A 27,455-nucleotide genomic window follows, 5' to 3' on the forward strand; every position below is an offset into this window, starting at 1 on the left:
TTACCCTTATGTCTTTATGGATAATTGTTGAGGCAGCATTCACATTTCTCATGGTATATCTGATAGTGAATTTTAAGGAAAAAAATGGCATGAGATTTTTTCAGAGCCAAGTTTGAGAAAGAGCAAGCACTTTATTACACAATTTTTTCTAACATTTCAAGAGCTCTGCTGCTTTTTCACAAAGAGGGATGGAAAACTGGGATTAATTTTTCCTTTCAGAATTGCCTTTTGCTGGTCTTCTGAAAATTCTTTAGAAGTCTAGTTGAAAGTAACAAACCATTTTTTAAATTCTCTTTATTGTTTTCCAATACATTTTTTTCTATTAATTTTCTGTTGCTTCTCTGGTGTTCCATAGGTTCTATCTTGTATGCTCTATCTTGTATGATAAGCTGAACTATGGATCTGATTAGCTCTGTACAAATGAAATTTTCTTAGCCTATATGAGAAATTATTTCTGTGCTGCAGAGAAGTACTGGATAAATAAAGGCAATGAACGAAACTGCAGCTCCTTGACATCAATGTCTGCCAATTTTCAGGTGTAAGAAAGCAGGATTAAAATCATGCTTAACGCATAGTTCTAGCTTTCAGTTATTTTCCAGTCCTTGAACTTTCAAGATAAATTACTTTTAAGTTACCATATGCAACTACCTTGTTGTCTAAGGTTAACTGCATGCATCGAGATACAGGGAAGCATTTATAACATTTATAAGAGAGCTCTAGTACTTCTGATAAGAAATGCAATTATTGTTTATAGTCATTTCTCATATGAACCACTCAGTAATGTGGATGCTTACATTAAGAATTGGTTTTAAAGTTTGTTAAATGTTGTTCCTTTGTGTGTCACTAGAGATCCTAAATCTGTGTCACCTTTCAGCTCCTCTTGTTGAGGGACAGTATGAAGGGTGGCCACTGGAAATATCATGAATGGATAATTGAAGTGATGGGCTTTAAAGGAAAAAAAAATCTTTGTGATACAGTATGCTCAAAAACTCACCCCTTACTTTCTCCAGTTACTGTAATGATATAGTGGATTCCCCTTATTGTTAAATGGATTGAGATGTGAGTAATACTCAGTGATTGAGATGTGAGTAATATTCACTGTTCTTTGAAGATATTCTATATCTTAAAAGATATAGAAAAAATCTATAATAAAGTCCCATTACACTTAGTTACCACAATATATCCACTTGAAGTATCAAATCAGTATTAAAAATCTTAATAAATTGAGTTTTACAAGGAGGGTGACCGTTATAAATCCAACCTTAATAGACCAAACTAAGACAACGTAATTTTCAATCACATTTTTATAACACTTGTACCTAAATAGTTTCCTCTTTACCCAAAATATACCGATCACAGACCTTCAAGATGTCAAAGCCTAAAGCCCAAAATCTGTAAGAATTATTTCTCTGAAGGGAAAAGAAGACCATAAAATACAATTTTTATCTTTTATGCCCCTGTAGATGTAGGGTTAAGGCACTGAAGAAGAAACAGATTCTTTTTCTTGTATCAGGTAGCATTAGAACATTACTGAAATTTGCTGCATCACCTGCATTACCCATCACTGCCATGTCCATTTCTTAGCAAAAAAATTCAGATGCAGTGCAAGGAAACTTTTTTAGAGGGCTGCTTTCCATAAAGGCACTACACTGTTTCCTAAGGCTATAGAAAAGCAGCAGAAGAATATCCATAGCACCACTATGGCCTTGGCTGCTCTGAGCTCTGGAAAGCCTTTATGGATGTTCCTGCTGCTGCTCTCATGGGTCAAGTTTAGCAGAGCAACAGGAACAACAGGTACTCACCACAGACATTGCTGTCCACTGCTCTGTTCTGGGCTCATGGATCTTAAAACACTCTAGACCAAGGCTCTCACCTTTAGAGTGGCAAAATTCAATTTTAACTATGCTGTTGGGAAGTCCTGAGCTGTCTCTGCTTCCAGTTTTATGGACTTTAAAGAAAAATATTTAAATCAGTTCTATTTCTTGGAAACTGGGCTACATAGGACTGACATAAAATACATTGCCTTAGATTAGAATATGCTTAACTCCTTAAATCACTTGTTTATAAAGCAGATGAGGTAAATTAGGCAGCTTTTAACCTGCTTCTTAATAATGAACATTTTCCTAATAATTTTACTGGTATAGAGTGGAAAACATCTACCCAGGAAAAAAGCAAGTGTTCACTGCTCAGACAGCTCCAGAAGATAATGCTCTGTTTAATTAAACAGGGGGATTTTTGGTTAGTTAATTGGTATTCATACTTACTTTAGTTGCAACAGCATCTAAATCTGAGTAGTCCACCTAGAACCTTAAAAATCTAAATACAGAATGTAGCTGACAGCAAGTGAACATCTTCAGCCACTTTGTCCTCAGTAAAGGAAGACTCAACTAAGGCATTTCTATTCATGGACATTATTCATCATCAGAGCACATGTGTAAGTGTTAGAGCAATCCCTTCTAAAATCAAAAATTATTTGGCATATCTGAATACCTTCTCCAACAGAATTAATATCCTGTTTACACAGGAATGAGAATTAAACACATTGCCACTGATCTTGTAGCTGATAGAGCAAGTGGCATCTGTAGAAGTTATAGCTTTGTGCCAAAGGAATATAAAGCCAAACCAACAGCACACACAAAAAGTTAAGGGCACTTAGAAAAGAAACCCTTCTTTAAAAGCAGAATTTTTCATATGTGTAGTGTGTATTTCTTAATGAACTGACACCGGTGGGAAATTCTGAGGCTCCAGCTTAACATCTGCCTTGTGGCTTCCAATGAATTCTTCCCAGGGATTCCAAGAAGCAGTGAATGGGTAGCCCAGTGTGATGCAGAACTCCATAGAACCTGCATGACCCATTATTCAGGTGTATGTCTCCATGTAGAGACCAACAGAGCAGAAACCCAGAGGCAGCACAGGAATTGATTGCTGAGCCCTGAAGGCGGAAGTTACTCATAATGGAGCAGGGAATGGAAGTCCATCAGGAATCCGTTCTATTTACAGACTCTAGGCTCCTAGCAGAACGTGTTTAATGTGCATACCAGGGTAGCAGTTAAGGAAGAGATTTTGAATTCTAGCTCTTAGTTCTGGAGCTACTCTGCCTTTAACGCATGGCTGTATTTTGGGTGGTGGGAGATGTGTTCCTATCAATGCACAGCTCCTCCTTCATCTTCAATTCCTCATCTCACGCCTGCCTTGCTGCTCTGTGGACTTGAAATAGTGTGCAGTACTTAGAGACTTGAGGTTTAAGAGTATATTTTAGTATGTTTGCTGTCTCTATGTCTCAACCAGCTGAACTCTACAGATAACAAGGAATTGTTTTGATTGTGCATATCCAGGGTTTACTAGTTCTGCAGTAACTTCTTAGAAATCCTGTCACCCTTTTTAGCAACATACAAAAGAAAACATAGCTGGGAAGAATAACAAAAGTAATATTATGCTCAGGGATTGAAAAATTCCTTTCAGCAAATCACCATGCACATAAGCACACCTTGCAGGTCATTTCCCTAGAGAAGAGCAGCCCAGCTTGAGAAACAGTTTACCTAAAAGGATGGGAAGATAGCCAACACCATGGAAAGTAGTCCTGCTTTGTAAACAGCAAAAATACCACAGGGGAGACGCCTAGAGTCATTAGGAATGCTTTACTGCTAAGTAGATTTTTGTAATAAATACAAACATCTTAATAAGAACCTAAAACTTAGGTTTTATTTTACCAGTTAGTTGAGACAGAATGTTTTGCTGAAAAAACAGGGCATTTATTTCCTTACTTTCCAGGATCTCTTGAAGTATAATCTACTTTCCCTTGAGTAAAAACTATACATTCCTTTCCATAGCTGCATAAAGTGAAAAGCATGAGACCCTCTGCTACCTTCACCTTTAGTCAGCTGGGCTAAGATGAGCAGAATAGCAGAAAAAGATGTGGTAGGGCAAATCAGAGTAAAAAATGCCTTTGATGGTTCTCATGCATCCCCAAATAACCTTTCTTCCTTCCAGAAAGAAAACCAGTCAGTCTTTTATCCACCCAAAGTGGAAAAAAGACAGTTCTTGGTTGTAGCAAAATCAAGAATGCATTTCCTGCAAAGAAGAGTTGAAGAGATAGAGTGTGTTTTCTCTACCATGCCAGGGTTGTGAATCTAAGTATGAATAAATAAACATATGATCCCAAAGTTGGCAGAAGCCTGAACTATCATCTCACCATGATATACTCAATACTGGTCTTAAGCTCTGCATTATAAAAGCTACCCTTGTTCTTTGTTTTCCTCTGTTCTTTGTTGTCCTCTAGTCATTATCCTTCCAAAATTTGAGGGTTTTCACTTCAGCAATGGGAAGAAATACTGAGAGACAGGCTGTGTGCTCTCTCCACTTTTACAGCTCTCCCTCTTTCCTGAAAAGTGGTGGGGCACAGCTGAGTTATGAAGCAAAAAATGGATGAGGGTCATCCAGCAACACAGTTCTGTCCTGGATATATAGGTTGTAGGAAGAAGGGAAAGTCTTGAAAACATGCAGTGAACTCTTATCCCATGACACTTCTTGAGGACAGAAGGGTCCTGTTTGAGTCACCACAACCAAAATAACACCACTGAGGACTCAATACATCCTTATTCCTAACTTATGCAGTCTTATTCCTAACTTATGCAGTCTTATGCCTAACTTATGCAGTCTTACAGATCAGAGATAGGTGAAACACTTCAGTCAAAATCATCATCCTTCGTCACTTTATGCAGTCAACTCAGTGGCAGAGAATGTAAGACACTTCTGTGTTCAGTGAGATATCCACCCAAAACACCAGATACTATGTTTGGCCCATGCCCTGAAGCAGACAAGGGCATATATAATTGCAGAACACAATTTAAGACAGATCTTTTTCAAGACAGCTCAAGGGGAAACTAGCTTAAAAAAAAAAAAAAAAAAAGGAAAACACCACCCAGCAAAAACAAATTTGCTGATCTAACGAAACCAGAAGAATTTCCCTTGTCTTTCATTCTGGACTATGAAAATAGGCAAGGAAAGAAAATCACCCCAGACTGCACTACTGCACTGGTTTTGTAATTCCTGCTCTCCGGTTAGGAGGTGTTAGTCACATACAACTACATCTTATCTATACAGACAGAAGTCTGCTGGCTTGGTCCCTTTCTCCATTATTGCACAAGTGTAACTTAAGTCACAGAATAGAGAAGGGATTTCTATTTGTTCTGCTGAAGACAGAATAGAAGCTGACTTCCAGGGCTGTGCCAGAGTTGTTAGCTCAGTATCATTGAACATTTAAATGCCATGAAACCCAGGAGAGTATCATATATGGGGTCAGCATGAGGGGCAACTCATGGGCAACTGTGTGGAACACAGTTCAGTTTCTAGGAAGCAGATCTTGTGTGTCAGCACAAAAATGGTCACAAGTGGATATAGGAAGGGGAAGTCTCTAGAGCAGTAGGATGAGATCAGAGCAGGAAAGGGCAGGTATGAAGCCTTTGCTTCCATCCTCAATGCCACACGGCAGAGAGAGGGGACCTCCTGATGTGTACTTGTTGAACTTTAGGAGTTTTAATAGAGCAGCTCAGAGCCAGTTGGTATCCAGCACCAACCAAGTCCATCTATTTTGGGCTGAGCTCCAGGGTCATCATCTTCCTGCAAACACACTGCATCAGCCTGGCATGAGATAAACACTGTGGGTGCACATGAGCATACCCTGGTGAATACTCAGTGTGGTGGGGTTACAACATGCTCTCTTTCAGACTATATTTAAATTGCTTGGGATGCACACTGGGACTTGATGTTTTGTACATCAGCTACCATACTGAGGGGGGTGAGAAAATAGCAGCAGCAGTAGAATAAAATCAAGGGAGTGACATTTAAAAATCACTGCAAAGGAATGTTCTCAGTGCTGATGTCTTGTTTGTTTCCAGCTGCAGCTCAGGGCAGAAAGGCCATATAAAGCAGCAGAGAAGGGAGGATGCTCAAGAAAGCTGTGGCTGTCTGGTCACTTTGCTGAGTTTTTAAAGACCAAACTTTATTTCTGATTTCAGTGCAAAAATACATGTTGACTACACACTTTCCTCAGGAATTGCACCACAGTATGAAATACTCCAAAATTGCAAACTGGACAAGGGGAAAAGTGTGTTTCCTTTGCCAGATGTCTTATTTTGAAACCTCAGAGATTTTGTAAGTGGGTTTGCAAAAGCACAATCCATTTCAACAACTCATGGAGAACTGAGACACAAGTAGGACTAATCAGTCTGATTTCTTCTATGCTAGAGCCTTGAGAGAAAATGTAATTTGCTAGAATTTTATAATCATTTTGTTTGGATATTAAAATATGCAAAAGCACTCGAAGTGCAAAACCAGTAGTTCCAGTTCTTATATTGTACCTAAGTAAATCAGGATTAATTAAATTAAATTATTGGACTCATTTTTTAATACAAAATAAATGTTTTATTTCCCTCTGAAATTTCCATACCATACTAGAGCAGGACAGAGGAAAAAGGATTTGTTTTGATGTCAAAATTAGTAAAGCCAAAGACAGGATCAGATTTGCTGACTAAAAATATCTAGAGAAGAAAAAAACTGACACCTGATCCAAGGGGAAGTAATGAATGCATAGCTGATGCAAAGTGATAATGGAGTACACCCACAGAAATGATTGCAAAGTGAATCTTAAAATCAAAAAACCTTAATTCTGGTCCCAGGGATTTTGATTGAAATCTACTTGAAAAGAATGTCTAATGATTTGGTACTGATATTACTTCAATTAGTGGAAAGTGTAAAAAACAAAAGGAATAAAGTACTTTTAATCTCAAAAAAGGAGAGCTTCCTGGGGTGTGGGGTTGAAGCGTACATGCTGGAAGCATGTTGAAGCTTCCCTGTGAGGAGTAATGAGTTAGTGAACCTTTCTCAAGTACCACACTTTTCTTTTTGAAGCTAATATTTGCCTTGTAGTAACAGCGTTTCACAGTCACTACAAAGTGCTTGCTCATTTCTGGGTGTAGCTACAGCCACAGTCAGCACTGAAATGAATAGGTGGCTTTCAGTTGCCTTTTAAAGTGTGATCTGTAATGATGAATGGGTTTTGGGGCTCTGGTTGGCACAGGGGATTGACAGAAGTCTGCTAGAGCTGCTTTTCCCTGGCAGTGCCATTCATAATTTAGCCTTTTCTGCCTGCAAACTACTCTGATTTTACCCAAACCCAGCCAAGAGTTTGGAGCTGAAATTCCCAGTGAGTACAACATGGTTGAATTGCTATGAGTTCTGATCATCCCTCCTTTTTTCAACATGCTTCTGTGATATAAACTAAAACTTCATATGAGAATGCTAGGCAAAAGGCAGAAATATGCTCTGCAAACATTTGTTATACTATTGCAAACCTATCTGGAAAACAATTCTGCTGGAGCTTTCAATGTATTTCATTCAGTCTATAAATACAGATAAAATCAGAGGAATTAATCAACAGCTCACAGATATAACCTTATCACCTTTGCTACTGAAGGTACTGACTACAGTTAAATCACCAATCCTAGCACTCCAATCCCTAGGCTTTTGAGACAACAGGGATTTGCTTTCAGCAAATGTCACTGTCCTAAACTGGGATCCCATAGCAAAGGTGCTCGCATGCATGAGTTTGATTCCCAGCTTTAGCACCCAGTTGGCAGAAAGCTGTGAGTTGCTAAAATCTGTTCTGAAATACATGTAAGCAAATAACAATATTAATATAGTCCTAGAGAGACACAAGCAATGTGTAGTGCATAGCTGCTTCCAGCATTTTTGAGGTATCACTTGGGGGACAAAATCCCAAGCATTGTGATGAATGGCTATAAAACACAGGGGGTACAAAAAATCCACAGCAGGACTATGAGGAGAATATGAATTCCTACTAATCTAGAATTTTTTTATAAACATCTGTACTCTACAGCAAAATTCTCTGAAAAACTCATGCTATGAAAAAACAGAAAGGTAACACCTACCTTAACTGAGATAAAGATGGATGTGAATTTGAACTTCCCATACTTAACATTTGTATTGCTAAAGGTAGTGATTAATAGCATGCTTCAATTTAACACTGATTTAAATAGAAATAAAATGTTTACTTTGAATCCTGATGTCCTGAGCTACAACCAGAATTTGGTTTTCTAATTCTACAGATAGAATACACCCACTTTTACCAGATAACTGTGTTCCAGAGCCTAAGCTTCTATGGAAAAGTACTTCTAGTCCTTGTGGTTGCAAAGCTAATTCTCAAAACATTAATATCCTACCACTGAAAAGCCTCGGCAGCAGAAACTTGGAGAAGAAGATGAACAAAATGGTAGAGTGAGAAGATTTAGGGACTTTGTTTTTCAATAGAACTATTCATGATGGCTGAAATATCCTTCACTTGAGTGGAAATAGATAAGTTAGGGCTTATTACTTTGTATGAACTCAAGAATTTTTCATTTATTACACTTACTTACATTGAATGTAATGTGCCATTTTACTGTTAGCACTAGGGTGATCTTCTGTGACTTTGCAGCCAGTTGTATATTTGACTATCCTGAATAATTTTGTGTCCTGTATTTTGTATGTATACTTGCTAAGAAAGCTCAGTTCAAAGCCATGTTCAAGCTATAACAATTATAACTAGAAATATTACTATTTATATGCTAATTCTTCACAACTGTGCACATGAATCACTGTAGTAATATTTGTCATGTAAATGCCTCCTTGGAAATACTACTCTAAACCTCAGTCACTCACATCTTTCCAATGGATGCCTTTCTGTTGCCTTGAAGCACAGCCCACATGTTTGCATGCTTGTCCTTTAAACTGTAATATGGAAAAAATTATGTATGCACAGTATTTTCTTCACACTCCTAAGAGTCTGGCACTGAATATTGTCATGAGTTACACAATGGTACATTTACAATGACAAGAATCTACTTGCGTGCAGCATCAGAACTTGGCCCTGAGGTATTTCATTATGAACCTTGAGTTATGTTCTGACTGCTTGCTTCTGGGACGTGGCAATTGCAACCATTAATGACAGACTTGAGTTAGATTTTCATTATTCAGTACTGCTGGCTGATGCACGGTAACAAAAAAACTTTTAACAATGCAAGTTACTATTTCAACAGCACACAGGCAACATTTAAGTAAACTTTCACCTTCTGTGCTTCTATAGTAGCAGTGACTCCCCAGATTCATTCAGTACTAAGGATATGCTTGAGGCAGGGAGAATTCAAGGTTACAATGGCTGTGTCCAAGACAAGAAATAACTACAATTGTGACATACTTGCAAGGTTACTGTTTAAGTATGGTGATTATTTTATATCTTTTCTTTAGCTCCTCGCTCAGAAGTGGCCTTTTGGAAATACTGAATTTGGACAGTTTCTTTGCAAATTCCTTCCCTTTATCCAGAAGGCATCAGTGGGAATCACAGTCCTTAACCTGTGTGCCCTTAGTGTGGACAGGTACAGTATGTTTTACTCTTTTGACACCATTCTTTCATGTGCAGTTTTCCCAAATCTGGGAGCACTAAGCATGGTCTTCTTAGCAGGCAGATTACAATACAGATATAACTTAGATTCTTGTTTTTTATATTCTGGCTATCACAAAGTATATCTCTGGCTCCAAGTATAATATTAAGTCCTTGGACTAATGAACTTTAAAAGTTTTCCAAAGGTATTTAAAAGCTCTAGTAAAGCATTATTTCAACTTCCTTTACCAGACAGAAATTTATTGGGATTTGAGAGAGTATTCAGACTTCTTTCTTTCATATGAGCTCATGTTTGTTTTGCATTTGAACAAGATCATATTCTTTAGCCCTATAAATTATTTGTTCAACTCACTGCCTATGGACAACAAACAAGGGTTTATTTTGATGACTTTTAGAACTGAGTTCTACTGAAAAACAAGTAGGAAACTTGCTTTGATAGTTTGAAAATTAATGCCTCTGCTTTTTTTCTTCATACATACAATGTAAGAGCAAATGAACACTTGACTTCTGTAAAAGTTGGGTTTATATCTTGAATTACTTGATTGTGTTCTACTCCAAAATATCAGTAATTCTGATACAGAATATAATGTTAAATAAGATACGCTATGTGTATTAGTACAGGGATGCAAGGGTAAAAGAAACTTTAAAATTAATCTTGGTTTGGCTTTACAGAAAATGTTAATATACAAGGTTTGCAGTGGATAAATGACTTAGTAGTATCCATATCTGAAATATAGTTCCTTACTGCATTAGTACCTCATTAGCCAAAGCCAGAAACAACAACAAAAAAAAGTAATACAAGTAACTGTAATACTTCCATTTTTGAGTCTGAGAACTACAAAAAGACTTCTCTTTCTCAAATAATAGCTGCCCACCATTAAATAAAATCCCATGGACCGCTCTAAGGAATAAATCATAGATCAAGCATTTGAAACAGACAGTTTGTTAGATAAATTCTGACAGCTGCAGTCTCACTGGCTGAAGTTCTACTGTTATATACATTTTTATAAATTGGAAGTAACAGAGCTGAAGCTACCTTTTTGTAAATGCATACATATTTTTACAATGACTTGTAAAAATGAGGATTTGCTAATCCTCACAACAACCAAATATTGTTTTCATTTGAGTATAAAGTCTTGTATGGGATCAGACTCAGACTATTTAATTTCCTCCCCTAGCTTAGACACTTTGCCAAGGACATATTCTTTATCATCTGGTGCTACTCTAGTAAGTCGTTGCAGAGCATGTGTGTTAGAAAACAGATGTATAGAGCCAGATGCAGATATTGGCAAATAAAAACTGAATCTAGGTTCAATCACTATGAAATCTCAGAGTACCTTCAATAAGTTAGGCTGGGCACTGGAAGCTGGGCACATTAATACAAAATTCCACATGAGCTAATGGTTGCTTTTTAAAATGGAAAATGGGTAAATCTGAAATAATGTGCTGTCACAGCTGGACTGTTCCTGGTCTATAGGTGAGTTAATTTTTGCTTATGAAAGCTCCCGAAAACTATCTTCTTTATAATTATTTTGGATGTCTACATATTGCATTCTACTACACAGAAAAAGATGGATGCAATTGGCATAGTGAATTCAGAGTTCCACAGTTTTGGTAATTGTTGACTCTCTGTCGCTGTTGCAGACTACATCCCTAATTTAGAACAGGATTATTTTTTTACCATGAGGACCGTTCCCTGTGCTAACTACATCCTATTGTGAAACTCCACTCATTACTACTGCCCTCAAGTGACTTGCCCTGACAGTGTTTTAAGGTTCAGCTGTGCATGTCCAAGGGGAACAATGGCCACTCACATGTGGAGAGGGTTTTAAGAGGCTGACAGAAAGCCAGCCATTCACCCTTGCCTCAGATGCCCCTCAGGCATTTTTAAACTTGAGGTCACAGATGGTGACGATAGTGTGACTTTTTTAAAACAGTGCCTGAGTGTGACTAAGAGGAAGGATATTTCCCTGCCTGAGTTTTTATTCTTGCTTATGTTTTGGCTGTAATGATTTTGATGAAGAAATGAGTTGAAGAAGAACAGTGAAGATATGGATCTCACTTCATGTGTATACACCCTCTTGCCTCCTCTGCAGAGCAAATTGTATAGAACAGTGATCCTGAGGTAGATATTTTTATCTGGATCAACTCCCAGTGAGTGTATGAGACAAGCCAAGACTTTGCCACTAACATAAAACTCTATGGTCTTCATTGTATTAATGCATTTGCATAAAACGAAGAACAGCTGTGGTCTCCAATAATGAAGCAGAACAGTTCATTATCAGCAACAGTAGGGACATTTAGGAACTGTCCTGACACTCATCTTGACAATGACTGCTTCATACGTGCTTAATCTTGTCTCTTATGTCTCCTACATTGCTTTTCACTCTTACAAAAGACTGATGATAACTGCAGTAGAGAGGCATGCTATATTATCAGGCCATTTGAACACCTGATTTTCTAATGTAGCTAAAAGGAATAGGGGAACAAAAGCACCTACTGATGTTCTCTGATCCAGACATCATGTCCTCAAAGAAATGCTTTAAGCATGATATAACTAGATAGGAGTGTAAAATATTTAATTGTATGTATGTATACAAGTTGACAGCACATGCATGAGCAGTTGAAAATGAAAAAATGGGAGGCACAACATTAAACAGAGAAAAGGAAGTGGCCTGGAAAAAAAGAGTGAGTATTTTAGACAAGGTTAGAGACAAGAGGGGAAATAAACAGAAAAAAAAGAAAAGTTAGACAAATCTCACGCAGATTTTAGACGGAGGAATTAAATGCAATATATTATGCATGTATTTTATGTCAGTTTCCTGGCAGACATCCTATGTTTTCCAAGTATGAGGGAAATAAACCCTGCAGTACTTTCTCACTCTTAATTATGGGAGGTTTGTGGCTAGACAAAGATCCTCTATATTACCTAACTCACAGAACACCCACTTGAAAAATTATTACTACTAAAATTATTATTACTACCACTATTTTTCAAATCACTCTTACAGCACTGAGTAAAGAAACCAAGCAATTGCAGGTTAATACACAAATTCTGATCTAATTACTGAGTTTCTTACATCTGAGCTGAAACCATTCATAAAATTATTCAGCTAATAATGCCTTATCCGATAGTTATTTGAACTGTAAACTGAAAAAAAATTCAATAAAATACATACAGTACCTAAATCCTTACTGCTGTGCACAGTGATCTTCTCATGTGCAAAACAAATATAACTCAAAAGAACAGGTACAAAAATGCGAGAAAGAAAATCATTGGATTCACAATTTGCAATCTATTGGTTGTCACTTACATAGTTACACACGTGACACAACACCTACTTTACATTTGCTACTTGAAAAGAGATACAGTGTGCAAGCCCCTGTTTGCTAAGAGCATCAGTCGGTCAAGGATGGGATAGTACCTTGCACAGCTGATAGAAGTGATTGTAAAATTGCCAGTCTGTAGAAAGTAAACTTTGAACTGATTGGTAAATTTCCAAAGTTCACAAATATTTGAGTATTTTTGTAAAAGGTTAAGTTTCTATGAATATTCCATTCCGTGATTAAAGCCAAAAATTGGTATTTGGCAAAATGAAATATGATAGGATAAAAAATTATTTCAAATTAAATTTGGATTTCAATGGGAATATTTGTGAGAAGGTATGATACTGGATATTATTTTTTTAATTCTCCCAGTATAGTTTCATTTGTTTCATGGTCTCAGAATTCTAATCTCAGAGACCTCCTTCTCATGCGTGGACCATTGCTTCCCTCCTTTCCAATATTCTTTGAAGTTAAGGATGCCTTTAGAAGTAATTTTTACTTTTAATGTGCAAGTCCAAGTTGTAGTTTGCTTTAATATGCTCAAAGTATTTATACATGCATTTCTGTAGAAATGATGTACAAAGAGCCTGTCTGTAGTACAGCTGTGACTGTGCTGTGCATGACATTGCTGTAGATATCCAAGCAAAGGTTTCCAGTTGGTTTTCTGCAGGGATGATGGCATACCAGACTCCGAAATTTTCCAGTGATGTTGTGTAACAATGCTTGCTGAAGTTTTTGTGAGGGGCTTAAACCTGGATTTGCATTCAGGCATCGTCCTTCCTCTAACACTGAGGCTTCAGGGGATGGAATTCCCAAGTCTTCCATCCAGTTAAGAAGCACAGTTCTAAACTAGAAAGGGGATGTGATTCAAGAAATCAGAAGAAATGCTTTGTGTGTGAATTCCATATTACTGTATTGGTTAAAGGAGGACTGAGGAAGCGTTTCAATAACAAAATTTTCCCAATCTCTATAGCCTAGGTCCTATAGTCCTCAACACATGTTTTTCCCATTGGAAGCTCTTCATTCCTTCCATCTCAAAAATTCAAAATCCAGTATTTCCCTTCTTAACCTGAGATTTTTTAAAGCAGATGAGCAACCTTTCTTGACTTTTTTTCTACTCAACTAAAGAAGACTGTTTCATCAGTGAATGCCATGATACATCCATGTCACCCTGTAATTCCAAAGGGGAAGGTGTTATTGTTTTAGGGAAGTAAAAAAAGCAGTTCAGAAGCTGTTACATCATTAACGACAGAAAGCTCTTCATCATGAATTTCAGATTATTACAAGATCAAAAATAATACTGGTTCTCTCCCTTGGTTCTGTCTTTGCTAAATTGTTGGGAATGCTAAGTAACTCATTTATTGCAGCTATTGCAGGACAAAAGTTAAATTTGTTACCAAAAATTTAATTTATGGACTGGATTGTACTCTGTATTCTATGCCTATTAGTCTTCTCCGAATAATTTTACAACTTTCTGACCAGAGTTGACAGACTGATATCTCAAAGCTAATAAATTTCTGCAAGTTCCTCGGAAACTGCGAGACAAGTAGAGGAGAAAGATCCTCTCAGTTCATTGAACAGTTAAACAGAACAAACACATTTTCACTTCATCGAGAGTATTTTCCCAGTCTTTCAGTGCCTGGAAGCTGACAGCTCCACTTTGGATAGCACTGCTGCTACAGCTGAGGTAGCTGAAGGAGATGGATGCTTTGTATCCATCAGAATGGTTGTGTGCCTGGAAGTTTTTTTTCCTCTGTAATGTCAGTTATTTAGTGAAATATATACTCTGTCCTCACAAACCTTGCCTACTTTAATTAGAAATCATTAGTGCAATCCACCTAGCAGAATTCCACACAATCCCACACCCAAGCAGAACAGGAGCAGCCAGCTCTCTGCTCTCCACCCCTTGATGTGCCTTGTTATGTCCTAGGTGACTTGGCAGCCTGCAGAGGCCTTGGAATAGCAGAAAAACCAAGTAATTATGAGTCAGATGTCAGCTTTAGGATTTTACTTGCTATATGACATCAAACCATGATCTTTTCACAAGAAAACTGTGGGCTGGAAATTAATGCCTGTCTCTTTCAGATATAGAGCAGTTGCATCCTGGAGCCGCGTTCAGGGAATCGGAATCCCGATGATCACTGCTATTGAAATTTTCTCCATTTGGCTTCTGTCCTTCATACTGGCCATCCCAGAAGCAATTGGCTTTGCTGTGGTACCTTTCAGATACAAGGATGCAAGTTATGTTACCTGCATGCTCAAACCTACAAATGATTTCATGTTGGTAAGTAACAACCTTTCTTTTCTTTTTGAAACTCGCAGTATATTTCGGTTTGACAATTAAGATACTGGATGATAATAGGGTTTATTCAGGCATAAAGTGCAAAATGTATTATAACGTATATTGGTGCAAAGAGGATTCTATGTTTACATATTGTCTCTACATTCAGCCAGAGAGAGTAAATGGGGCTTTACAGCAATTTCATTCCTTCACAACTGAGGATTCTTACTATAGACGTGCAATTCAGGCCTGTTTAAAGTATAATTAAGAGATGTATCAGTCTAGTCAGAGCATTGAAAGGTTTTGAGTTTCAAGGTACAACACCTTGGAGCTTGTAAATGTCAAAACACATGTTTTACCATGATTAGTCATCCTTTTGCATGCAGTTGTCAGCTCTCTTGGCACACAAAGAAAAGGGTGGGGCCATGCTATATACATTAAAATCAAATGAAAAATAATCCTTTCGTTTACGAGAAATCATGACTACAGAGCTGGCAGACCCACACCTCCAGCTAGGTGTTTGTGCAGAGCTAGCTGTCATTAGATATAGCAGCTCAAGAGCAAGAGGAGTGCCTGAGACACACCAGGCTGCTTTGGCACATTTCCTACCCCTCACCCTCTGCGCTCCTGCAGATCAGCAGCTGCCAATACCCACATCAGATTCTGCAGAGCAGCTCAGGTGAGAAGTCACTACAGAATCAATAGATTACTGCATAGGGGCAGAGTGGTTTTCCACCTGGTCTTACCAAGAGAAAATATCTTAATTTGTTAATTCGTGAATCCAGGGAAAGGCCAGGCACCATCCATCCAGTAATGAAAGAGTAATATTCTGATTTGTCACAGAGAAGACAAATAACACCAGGTCTTAAGTCTTGGCAAAAATGCAGTATTTTTTTCTGGACTAGAATTTTTCATAACAGAGTAGAAGTTTCTCTTTTTTGAATGTCTGGAACTTCTCCTTTTATTGGACCAGAACATGAATTGGCCTAGAATTGGGAAGAATAGGGTAAAGTGGAGCTAGGAATTTTAGAAAATAAAAAGGTGTGGCTGATAAGTTTTTCAGGGGAACATCCCCAACTTTGGTAGGGCTACACAGATTGTAGGGATGGCAGAAAGAGCAAGAGATAATTGAAAGAGAAGACAAAAGGAATTCCCTAATGGAAATAATTAATGCAGGTAAAGATGGAGTGGAATTTCCCAGAGTTAACTATATTTTTGTTTCTTAACTCCACAGTCTATATGACTGTAGGTACTATAGTTATAAGACTGTGATTTATGAATTACACACTGCAGCAATTTCCTTTCTGTAATGGCTTTTCTCCACAAATGTGCCTGGACAATCTTTACTTCCCCTCTCCCTAAGAAAAAGAATTGTTTTCTCTTCCCTCTTCTCAAAAACATTACAGTTCAGGTCTTCCATAGGCATGCTAACTTTAATGATTACTGTTCTGTTCTTAATGTGCTAAATAAAATAGCTTGGTTTGTTTTCCTAGCAGGAACTAGTATCTCTTGCTAGCTCTGGATAATTCAAAAGTGCTAATCTCCCCACAGCAGTTTGATTTTTAAGGAAACAAACCAGCAGTTATGTCCAAGCTGAGAGTAAATGTTGGATGTGTCAGTCAAAATGGAGAGCTTTGTGTTGCAAGCAAGTACCAACATGAGATAAAAGCGGAAATGCCATTTTAACCTTAACTATAGTATTTACTACCACAAACACCACAATAAACAATTACTAAACTTCAGGAAGGATTTATTATTAATTTTTGTTTTTAATAGGAGCTTTACTCATGTTTAAAACTATCCTTGAAAGATTTAAAAGATTCATGCTAGACCATGATTCCCAAGAGGCTGAGTGCACTAGGAAACTTGTTTAAAATGCACATTTCCTGTAGAAAACCAGTTCCATGTGGGCTTTCAAGACAAACAAAAGAATGTCTACTTCTCTTAAATCAACCCATTTTTGTGCTTTGATGTAAGATTTGTGAAACTCAGATTCCTCAATTAATCATTTACAGACATTCTGGAGTAGCTTTTATAACTCCACAGGGCCAGGTCCTCATCCAGAATTATGTATTGGTCATGGCTGTGACACAGACCTCTGCGTGTGTTTTCTTGACCAACAGGCAATGCTCATGAAAGCTGGAACACTGACAGGACACAAAGTTTTCCTTGTAAACATGGCATGGAGTACACATTTTGTTGTGCTGCCCAGCCAATGTGATTCTAGCCTGACTTGGAGGAATTTGCCGTGGAAAAGATAATTGTCTTCATGTATTCGTAATCCTTTTCTCCGCAGAAGGAGCAGTAATTACATTTGCCCTCAGTAAAAACTCCTCAAGTATGAGGCATACTGTTTTCCTGGTTTTTTTGCTGGCAAAAGCTCTCCTTGTAGTGGGGGAAACTCTGCCCCCAGGGAAAGTGCAACTACGCAGGAGACAGTAGCCCCTCCTCGGGGAGGAGGCTAATGAGGAGGCAGAAACCAGTTAATCAACACAACACAGTGTCCCAAAGTAGGGTGGGATTGTGGCCTAGAAACAAGAAGCGTCATCTAAACTAGTGCATTCTGTATGCAGCTGTGCCGGGGCAGAGGGAAAAAAATCAAAAGTATTCCCTTTCTCTTAGTAAATAAACTTTCTAATGTAACTGAAGTAGATTCTAAAAGTAACATTATGAAACACCAGTATATTAATTGTATCAACTTTTTCTCATCTTTCAAAGTTTAGTGCTGTTGGGTTTTAAATGTAAACATAATGTCAAAAGTTTGACTTTTTCAAGCAGGATTCATAAAACCCTCAGGCATGAGAATTTTGACATTTGGTGTGGGAACTGTGATGTTACAAGAGAACATCCGCTAGGAACAAACAAGCTGGGAGAAAGAGTGACACATCCCTTTTATACTAATAACCTAGACACAGGAAGTATTTGAAATGCCATATTTCAGTGCATACTTTCAGCTGAGCATAGAGGTTAAAACCCAAGACACAATATTTTCTGAAGCTTGAAAAGAGAACAGAAAACTCTTTCCTCTACAGAAAAGAGTAATTTAAAATGTTTGGTCAAATGCAGTTTTTCCCACAATACATAAATATATTATCTTACAGCACTGCTTACATCACAGCTAATACTTAAAATTACACAGAGCAAAGTGCTGATATTCTATCAATACCTCAGTGCCCTGTCACAAAAGGCAAATGGTGTGAATGGCAGTCAAAGAGTTAAAAGTAAGTGTACCACTGGAAGGCATCCCTAAGCTTTGCACATATCAGACAAACACTTATGAAGTGGCTCCTATCTGCCCAGGACATAAGCAAACCAACTGCCAACCTTCTCACTGATAACAAAAGGTGATTAAACTTACAAGACATTTTGAATTTTCCTTTTTTGGAATCAGAACAGAAGCTGTAGAGGTAAATGGCATTTCCTTAGACAGGCTTTTAGTAAGATTTGTTATCTCAGACTGACACTGTCTACACATTTTGGCATGTCTTTCTCATGCAACTGTATTCCAGTTTTCATGAATGAGCATAAATATTCAGAAGGTACAACAAAAAAAAAATTAATTCCAACCCAGACAGACTGCAACAAAGGTACAGGCAGGTTATCTGTAAGGTAAACTAAATGTTTACAGTGCCACAGTTCCTATTTTGATGTTGGTCAAAAAGAGATCAACAATAAGGAAACAGACATATACCAGTGTACCAACTGCCATGCTTTTCCAAGACCTTTCTGTGGTATTTTGCATTGAATCATAAGAAAATATCTGCTCTTTTCTTTCCCTTATCTACAGTTTTACAAAGATGCAAAGGATTGGTGGCTGTTTGGTTTCTATTTCTGCATGCCACTAGCATGCACTGCCATCTTTTATACGCTAATGACTTGTGAAATGTTAAACAGAAGAAACAGCAACTTGAGAATTGCTCTCAGTGAACACCTTAAGCAGGTAAATATATTTGAAACACCAATGTTTGAAAATATTGTTCTCCTCCCTATGGGTTACATTAGAAACATTTCAAAGTGTACTTGAGTGCAGTAAACTACAGAAGCAGAAAGTGAGGATGTGGGTTATTTATGATGTTAAGGCATTCATTTAAACCTGGAACAAAAGATTAAATCATAATATAAGGAGGCATAGAAGACAGTATGCTCAGGAAACTAACCCTTTTCTTTCTTTTCTTATGTATGACAGTTGTGCTCTCCTGCTCTTTAACCTCAAATCACTACTGGCTAAATGCTTTGAAATTTTACTACAAAGATTTGCCAAAAAAAATGTTTCTTTTTCTGTATAAAGATATGACTCCATGGATCCTCCTTCCTTTTGGCACTCTTTGATATGTAACTGTAGTTTCATATAAAAAGCAATTGTAGAATAACCTAGTTTAGAATGGAGTGGATTTTGTTTCTCAGGGTTATTGCACTGTTCCAGTACCACTGCTGTAGCTGCTTTGAAAAGAGCAACAGGAAGACAGTACAAACAAGTGATCACAGAACAAAGTCGCGCACAGAACTGTCAGGTCTCTCTTTGCTGGTTTGGCAGTGCTGTCTGATGTTTAACGCTGAACTGAAATTTTAAAAACAATCTGGAGTTCTTCCCCTGTGTTAACATCAGCCCTTTAAATTCCACTCTTTCTTTCAACTTCCATATTCACAGATGTGAATCCCTAAAGCAGTCCTCTCTGCATCAGTGTGAGTTCTCTCAGAGGTTCCTCCTCTGAGATCAGGGCTGACCTGAAAATCCTCCCCTGGTCAGATTCTCTGCTTTTTTCCCCCATCACGCCCCGGGGCTGCAAGACAGTGTGTCCTAGGGCCACACACAAGCTACTCCACCCATTAGAATTAGAATGGTATGTACTAGGAGGTGAGGGAGTCCACTCTTTCCCATCCTGAATTGCAGTGCCCTCCAAGCTACTCAGACTGCCTGCTGCAGGATGACTTTATGCCACAATTTACAAATGCTTGTCTTTTTAACTATCTCCTTCCTTCCTTCCTTCCTTCCTTCCTTCCTTCCTTCCTTCCTTCCTTCCTTCCTTCCTTCCTTCCTTCCTTCCTTCCTTCCTTCATTCCTTCCTTCCTTCCTTCCTTCCTTCCTTCCTTCCTTCCTTCCTTCCTTCCTTCCTTCCTTCCTTCCTTCCTTCCTTCCTTCCTTCCTTCCTTCCTTCCTTCCTTCCTATCTTCCTCCCTCCCTTCCTTCCTCCCTCCCTCCCTCCCTCCCTCCTTATATCCTTGTTCACATTAAAGTCTAATCACAATCTCTTTCATGTTTTGATAAAAACTGCTATAACAAAAAAGAGGAAATTATAACAGTCATATTTAAAGCCTAATGAGACTCAAAGTCAAATCACTCATTTGCCTTTAAGTTCTTTAATGACAGAGCTTTTCAGTGCTTGGTACTCTTACATTACAGTGGTATCCTTACCCCTTCATCTGCCTCTCTTTATGAAACCCATGCCTACCAAACACCAATTGTATGCCTTGTCAAAAATCGAATAAAACATCTATAACTCTCTAGAGACACATAAAATACCCATGAAATTGAAATTATTTTCTAAGTATTACAAGATTAAGCTGTAATACCAACACTTCAAAAATGTTTGTAGAGGAACTATTTACTTGAAAACATCAAGATCGCATAGTAAGGATCACATTAAAAAATCAATATACTGTTCAGTATCCCTTTATGTACCAATATGTCAGAGACAATCCTACAATATCCTAGCAATGACCTTTGTGCTCCAGCTGCTCCAAGCACAGTGATAAGCAGGTTTTGTTGAGGATGGCCACAATCAAGAACATGACAAACCACATAAAAAACAGTTCAGGGGCATCAGGTAGTCTGGAAGCTTCACTTTGGGAATCTTTTCACAATTTATCTATATTACTCACTTTGCTGCCAACATTACTATGCTACAATCACCTGCTAGTATGAATTAAGCACACAGTATATACTCTCATCTCCCTTTCCTAGCGCCGAGAAGTTGCCAAGACAGTTTTCTGTTTAGTCGTGATTTTTGCTCTTTGCTGGTTCCCTCTCCATCTGAGCCGGATTTTGAAGAAAATGGTGTACAATGAAAAAGACCCCAGCAGATGTGAGCTGCTCAGGTACTTCATTTTCCATACCAATAGTTTCTACTGAAAAAATATAATGCTGCATACTTAGAATTTATATGAGGAATGTCATTGTGCAATGCAACTGTGGTGTTTATTAATTTTAAGCTGCACCCATTTTCAGTGGTTTCAGTTTTAATGGGGTAGCACAATCTAAATAAATGTCGTCTGTCACTATTTCAATCACTTTGCTCTGGATTTTTTTAACATCTGTGAGACAGGTTATTATAGACATGGCATGCTACAAGGTTAAAATTATGGAGTTAGGTAAGAGAGAATTAGTTTTTGTGACAGAAGAGGCTGTAACCACAAAGAACACGGATGCTTCTGTAGCATATGAACTGTATAAATGTTTTTCTTCCTCTTGCCTAGTTTCTTGCTGCCCTTGGATTACATCAGCATCAACCTGGCAACCATGAACTCTTGTATAAACCCCATAGCTCTGTATTTTGTGAGCAAGAAGTTTAAAAACTGTTTTCAGGTAAGCTTTTCTTGGTAAGATTTTATGTCCAGTTTAACAACTGTATTGAACCACTTAGTCGTTATCTATTTTTAACAGCTGGGAGAAGAGGCATGCAAAGGAATGAAGGAATATAAATTGTCTGGTTTAGCAGCTAGCAGCTCACATAGCACACATACCAAGCTGAAAGTAGAACTCTCCATTTTATCTGAAATACTAAACCAATAAATAAGCTTGACATAGTCCTCAAATGTGTAAACTGAGATAGACATGCTCTTGTAAATACTATTTATCTGCACGTGACATGCACATGAAATAGAATTTGGTTGATAACAATTTCCCACTCTCCATGACACGAAGCTGCCTGCATTAAACAATCTCATTAATGACTAAAATTCTCAGGTTTGAATACCAAATCAGGCACCTGAGTTGGCTGTGGCAATTAAATATGCAGTATCATGTCTATCTGCATTTTCCAGCTCCTACACATGCAAACAAATTTTAAGGCTAAAATAATTTCCTTGTGACAATGTGCCTCTGCAAGCCCCTGTTCACCTATAAAAGGCAACACAGGAAGAAACAAATGAGAGTACAGAAAGTAATGAAATAGAAAAGGAAGACTGAAAGAGCTTTATCTGCAATGAAAAACAAAAGATGACAGGACTGTACCACTAAACTTTAAGTCTTAGAATAGGCAGAATCCAAGCTACTGAAAAAAAATGTAAAGAATTATTAAACTAGGGAATACCTGTTTGTCTGTAGCCTGCTCAGATTTACAAACTATTTTAAGGGAGTATTTTCACACAATAAATAAGAAGTCAGCTTCTATTCCTAGCTGAAAAATGTTACACCTCAGTATGTTCACTGTCCCTCTTCTGAAACAATTTTATCTTCTTCTAAGGTGTGAGAAGAGACCTAAGCATGGGCTGGGAATTTTTCTTCTTCCCTCTTCCACACCAGGCAGCATGCTGATCCCTAAGCTGGTGAAGTACAGTGATAAAGAGGGGGAAAAAGCAATCAACCCAGCACCTAACAACATATATTGAATTCTGTCAGTTCTCAGTCTAATTACCTTTGTCAAACAAATTTTCCTTTCCATACTGTGAAAGGTTTTTGTTAAAAAGAGGTACAGCCTGAGCCTAATTTGCTGCATTTGTGATGCTTAATCACAAGAAATGTTTGCATCCTAAGATAAAAATTTCCCTTAATGCAGCTACCACTCCCTTCAGCTAGAATTATCTGTTCATTTCTGAAAAAAAATTAGGGCTGGAAATCTGCACAGAATTGAGAGGTTTGTCTTCATGTTTTGTTTATTCATTTTTTTATTTATTTCCAGTCATGTCTTTGCTGTTGCTGCTCCCAGTCTAAGAGTCTGGTGACTTCAGTGCCCATGAATGGAACAAGCATTCAGTGGAAAAACCAAGAACTAAACAATCACAATACAGATCGAAGCAGCCATAAAGACAGCATAAACTGAAAATTAAGGACTTTCACACAATTCAGAATGAAACAGGAAAAGTCACTACAAAGCTATTACAACAGGAAGCCCAGTGACTGTTCCATAACATATTCAGACATGTGCACCATTGTACCTAATTCTAGAGGTGACGGAGTAGATGGAGTGAATGTAGCTGTGATGTTCTGTGAACTGAGATCCTCTGAGTGGTAATTCTGCCTCTGAAAAGGATATTGATGTGGTTATGATACAACAAAACCGGCTTGAACTACACAGGCGATTTGCTCTTCTGAACCAGGCAGGAACTGTCCAGTGTCTGTGACTGGTACAATGCAATCTTTTTACCTGATTGTCACCTAGAATTAATCACTCTGGAACTTTTGAGAAGATATCAAAATAGAATCTATCTGTGACTATATTTTCTCTCTGCCCATTTGTCTTTTAAGTTCTGTTTCTGTGGTGGATATAGTCCATGCACCAGTTTGTTTTGCATGTTGTTGTTGTTGCTGTTTTTCAGGGTTATGTTGGAAAATGTTCTGGTTCACACCAGCATTTTACTTACTTATGTTACAGTGGGTCAGGACATCAGCTGGGCAGTTCACATTTGTAGCACTTCGGTATTCAAATATAGGAAGAGACCATTTAAATTGCATTAACATTTGGCACTTAAGCACAGATTAATACCAAAAAAAAAGAGGTATTAATAATACAGTACTATACTGTGTTATTTATTCTAATGCTCTGTACAATATAAACATAATCTATATCAGCAAAAAGAATGGAAGATGCTCACAGATGGGCGCCTTACAATGTGTTTTTATTAACCTGACATGTTAATTCTTAAACTACATGGACCTTTTAATCTATTTAGACTATAGCTGCATTAAATTTAAGTTGAAATGAGGGTCAGTGGAACCTGGTGAAACATTATTAAAGCTGTCCACAGCTTTCTGAGAATATGGTTATTATCAGAGCAGCTATGCACAACAGTTTTCACATTGTGAACATGAGGTTAGAGTCGGAGTGAATGTAGAACTGTGGAAGTCCATAACAATTGGATGTGCAGAAGGATATTTTGTGCCTTATTTCTTACAGTGTTCTCTGTCTTACACAACATTCAAAGATTTTAATGGGGTTTAATGAGTGATCAGCATTGTTAACCATACAAATGCTATTAGCAATATATAGAAACTATTGCTTGCATACATGTAAACTGATGATTTCCTTAGTATTTCCATCCATTAAGGCTATGTGGTAAGAGATTCTTTGTTTGCCTATAAAAATTTTTAATAGGTAACCTTTCATTAAATAGGGGAACTCAATAGTGTGGTCATATATAATATGTCTCATGCACAATTCTGTTAGGCAATTTATAGCATCTTTTGTGCTAGGCTAAGAAGCAGTAATCAAAATTCCACAAATCTTTAAACATCCATTTCATTTCCAGTGAAAGATGTAATCCTGCATATTTTTATTTAAAAGGCCAAAATGCTAATGCCTGCAGTGACTTTTGCTGCACAAGTTTCCCCAATGTTTACATTCACACAAATCTTCTGAAGTATATTTAAAAAAAGGTTCTTTAAATTTGTTTGTGTATTTTTGTGTGCTTTTGTCTCTGTGACATATATGCGTGTATAAATACATATAAATTTATGTTCATATGTTATAAACCTAAATACAGTCTTCTGACAGTGCTCTGTGGTAGTGCCTAAGAGCATGGTATGGAATGAGACTTGGCTGAATTTTGCTTAAAACATTTCATCTTCAAACTGTATCAGAAATCATAGTAAATGAGTAACAATGCTCTCCTTTGAGAAGATTGAGTTACTGAGTCTCTTTACATCCTGAAACCTTCCCTGCTCCTTTGACAGAACATATTGAGGAGATGGTAAAGGAAAACAGAAGACAGACATGAGGAATGGATTTAAGTTGTAAATTGCTCCTTCTTTACTTCAAGGCAGGAGAAAGCTTTGTGTGCATTCCCCTTTCCTGCTATTTATCTGATGGTTAGATGAACCAAAAATTTCATACACCTGCAAACCAGTAATATGATTACTCAGAGACAATATTTCTCTCTGTCTGCAGAAGACAGTGAGCAATAGAGACAATCCAAGTTAGTTTAGAGTTCTTAATTTCTACCAAAAAGCCCCATCTACCTGCAAAAGTTGCGGACTGTGAAATTGGACACTTACGCTTTACCAGCACTGATGCAAACTGTGAGTCAATAAAATTTAACAGTATTCCTTCCAGCAGTAACACTTCCAACATTTATTGCTTTCAACCCAAGAGTTAGCTCTGTTATGTGGCAGAGATACATGAACCTGCACACACAAAGAATCCTTTAAACCAGTTCAGCCTTGATGGAAAAAATATCTTCCTACTCCTCATAATGCTGATTGACTTTAGCAGCACCATTAAAAATATGAAACTTTTAAACTAATCACAAGAAGAGGGTAAATTATCTAACAGAAGTGAGAGGTTCTTTAGAATTATTTTTGTGAGCTTACATAGAAATCAGAGCCTGCAAAAATTAATTGGTGATCCTCATTCCATTTCTCCAGCCTGTGGAAGGACAGAGAGAGTCTAAACAGTGACAAGTGAGGTCCTGGGAGGTCTCATACTCTTTTTTGCCATGCTTGCTTTTTTGTGTTTTCACTGGTGGCTGCTCCTCCCACTCACAAATCAATTGTAAGGACAAAGGATGTTGTGATGTGGCAGCTACAGTGAGAGGGGAACTGTTTCTGAAAACCTACTAAGGTACTTTTTTAATTCTCTCCTTCTCACTGAGAATGGTAAATATTCTTGCTGGTACAATATCTATCCTCAATTCTGAAAAAGCTGTCTTTCAAAACAAACACATGAATTTCCAGAATTCTGTTGTCACAGAGAAGCTGCCTTCTCTTTTACATCAGGAAGCTGCCTTCTTTTTTACATTAGGACTACTTTAGACAACAAGTTATCTTTCCATCCTGCTCTTATGTTACAGATGTTTTTATGCCTGTTGTTTGCATTCCTCTCAACTGAACCAAGCCTCGCTTTTCTCTGCTACGTACAAGATCTCCATTCCGCAAGTTTCAGATTAACTTCATAAACTTTTTTAACATCTGTTCATTGTAATCAAAATACATTTACCTGTCACATTCATCTTTTTTTGTGGACTTCAGCATTCCCAACTCCTGTCAGTCCACTCAATGTAAAATTTCATTGACAGTCTCACTTCTTAACTTCAAACACTTTGTAGAGTTCTCTTTAATTTTAGAATACAGCTGTTCTCATATTGTTTTCAATATGCATTTTTTCAAACTACCTCAATAACATTTCCTCTTTGGTATATTTTATACTTATTTGCTTCAAGGAGACAGCATACATACATTTTCACTTATATCTATGTCTGTATTTATTTATTTACGTACGAATCTCCGTGTTTCAGACCTGACCTAGCCAGCTCCTGTGCATTAAAAAAAGTCCTTATATAGTTCATCATAAATCTCACCTGACAAAACCATTAGCTTGGTTCTGAGAAAAGATACTTATGCCACCCTCATATATTAATATGTTTATTTTTGCTTTTAATACAGCCAGTTTCAGATGTTTATCTGTCTGTCCCTCCATCCTTCCAAACCAACTATGAACCGCCTGCCCAGTTTCAATAAATTTTACAGAACAGAGTTATCATCCTTATGAAGCAACAGAGAATTTCACCAGAACTGCAGGATAGGAGGAAGAACAAAATTCTACTTGTGCTTTATGCAGAAAATTTCTGAAATGTAGTTTGTGCATACTCAATAAATTCACTTGATAGAAAGATGTTATAAACATTACAGATGCAGAAAAAGCCTTGATCAGAGCTTGCAACTTGTAAGACATCTGAGAACCAAACCACAACCCACAAATTCCTGGAAGCCAGTATTTGTAAGTTCTGTTGCTTGTGGAATTACTTGCTGCCTTTTTTTTTCTGCCTCTCTTTCATCATTTCCATATTTACTGCAATCTTGTTACTATATAATTTGATTCTGTGAAGCCTTATGGGTTTCAGTTTGTGAGAAGACATGGTACAAATTCAAATTCTACTGCATTTGTATGTACAGATTCCTGCTCAAATGTCCCTGAGGCAAAGCACACATTTTCATTAGGAGAAACACCGGGACTGCATGCTAACATTGCCTTGCAAAGTTTCTTCCAGACAATCAATGCTGCGAAGCTTGGCTCAGCAAAGTATTCCTCATTTACACTCCTCACTCTTTCAAAGACTAAATAAAGGCAATTATCCCCAAAATCAGAGTAAAAGAAAACACATAAAAAGTTTACAGACCAGAAACAGCTCTCAAGTTGCATAGTAAAAAAAAAAAAAAAGACACCAAAATCAGGCATG

The 27,455-nt window shown here is 37.6% G+C and overlaps 1 protein-coding gene across 2 annotated transcripts in view; it reads left to right on the forward strand.

The window, feature by feature from the left end:
• Window positions 1-24,900, forward strand: part of EDNRA (endothelin receptor type A) — a 29,697-nt gene extending 4,797 nt beyond the window's left edge. The window contains exons 3-8 of one of the 2 annotated variants that reach the window (XM_085058204.1): window positions 9,304-9,431; window positions 14,870-15,068; window positions 18,853-19,005; window positions 21,028-21,161; window positions 21,540-21,648; window positions 22,964-24,900. In XM_085058204.1, coding sequence (XP_084914330.1) covers window positions 9,304-9,431; window positions 14,870-15,068; window positions 18,853-19,005; window positions 21,028-21,161; window positions 21,540-21,648; window positions 22,964-23,104 — 864 coding nt within the window. In that variant the 3' untranslated portion in view covers window positions 23,105-24,900. The remainder of the gene's footprint in view (window positions 1-9,303; window positions 9,432-14,869; window positions 15,069-18,852; window positions 19,006-21,027; window positions 21,162-21,539; window positions 21,649-22,963) is intronic. The other variant, XM_085058205.1, reaches the window with a different exon arrangement.
• The last annotated feature ends 2,555 nt before the right edge of the window (window positions 24,901-27,455 follow it).

Source organism: Lichenostomus cassidix, chromosome 4, assembly GCF_008360975.1.
Source record: "Lichenostomus cassidix isolate B80296 chromosome 4, HeHo_3.0, whole genome shotgun sequence".
In the NCBI taxonomy this organism is placed as follows: domain Eukaryota; kingdom Metazoa; phylum Chordata; class Aves; order Passeriformes; family Meliphagidae; genus Lichenostomus; species Lichenostomus cassidix.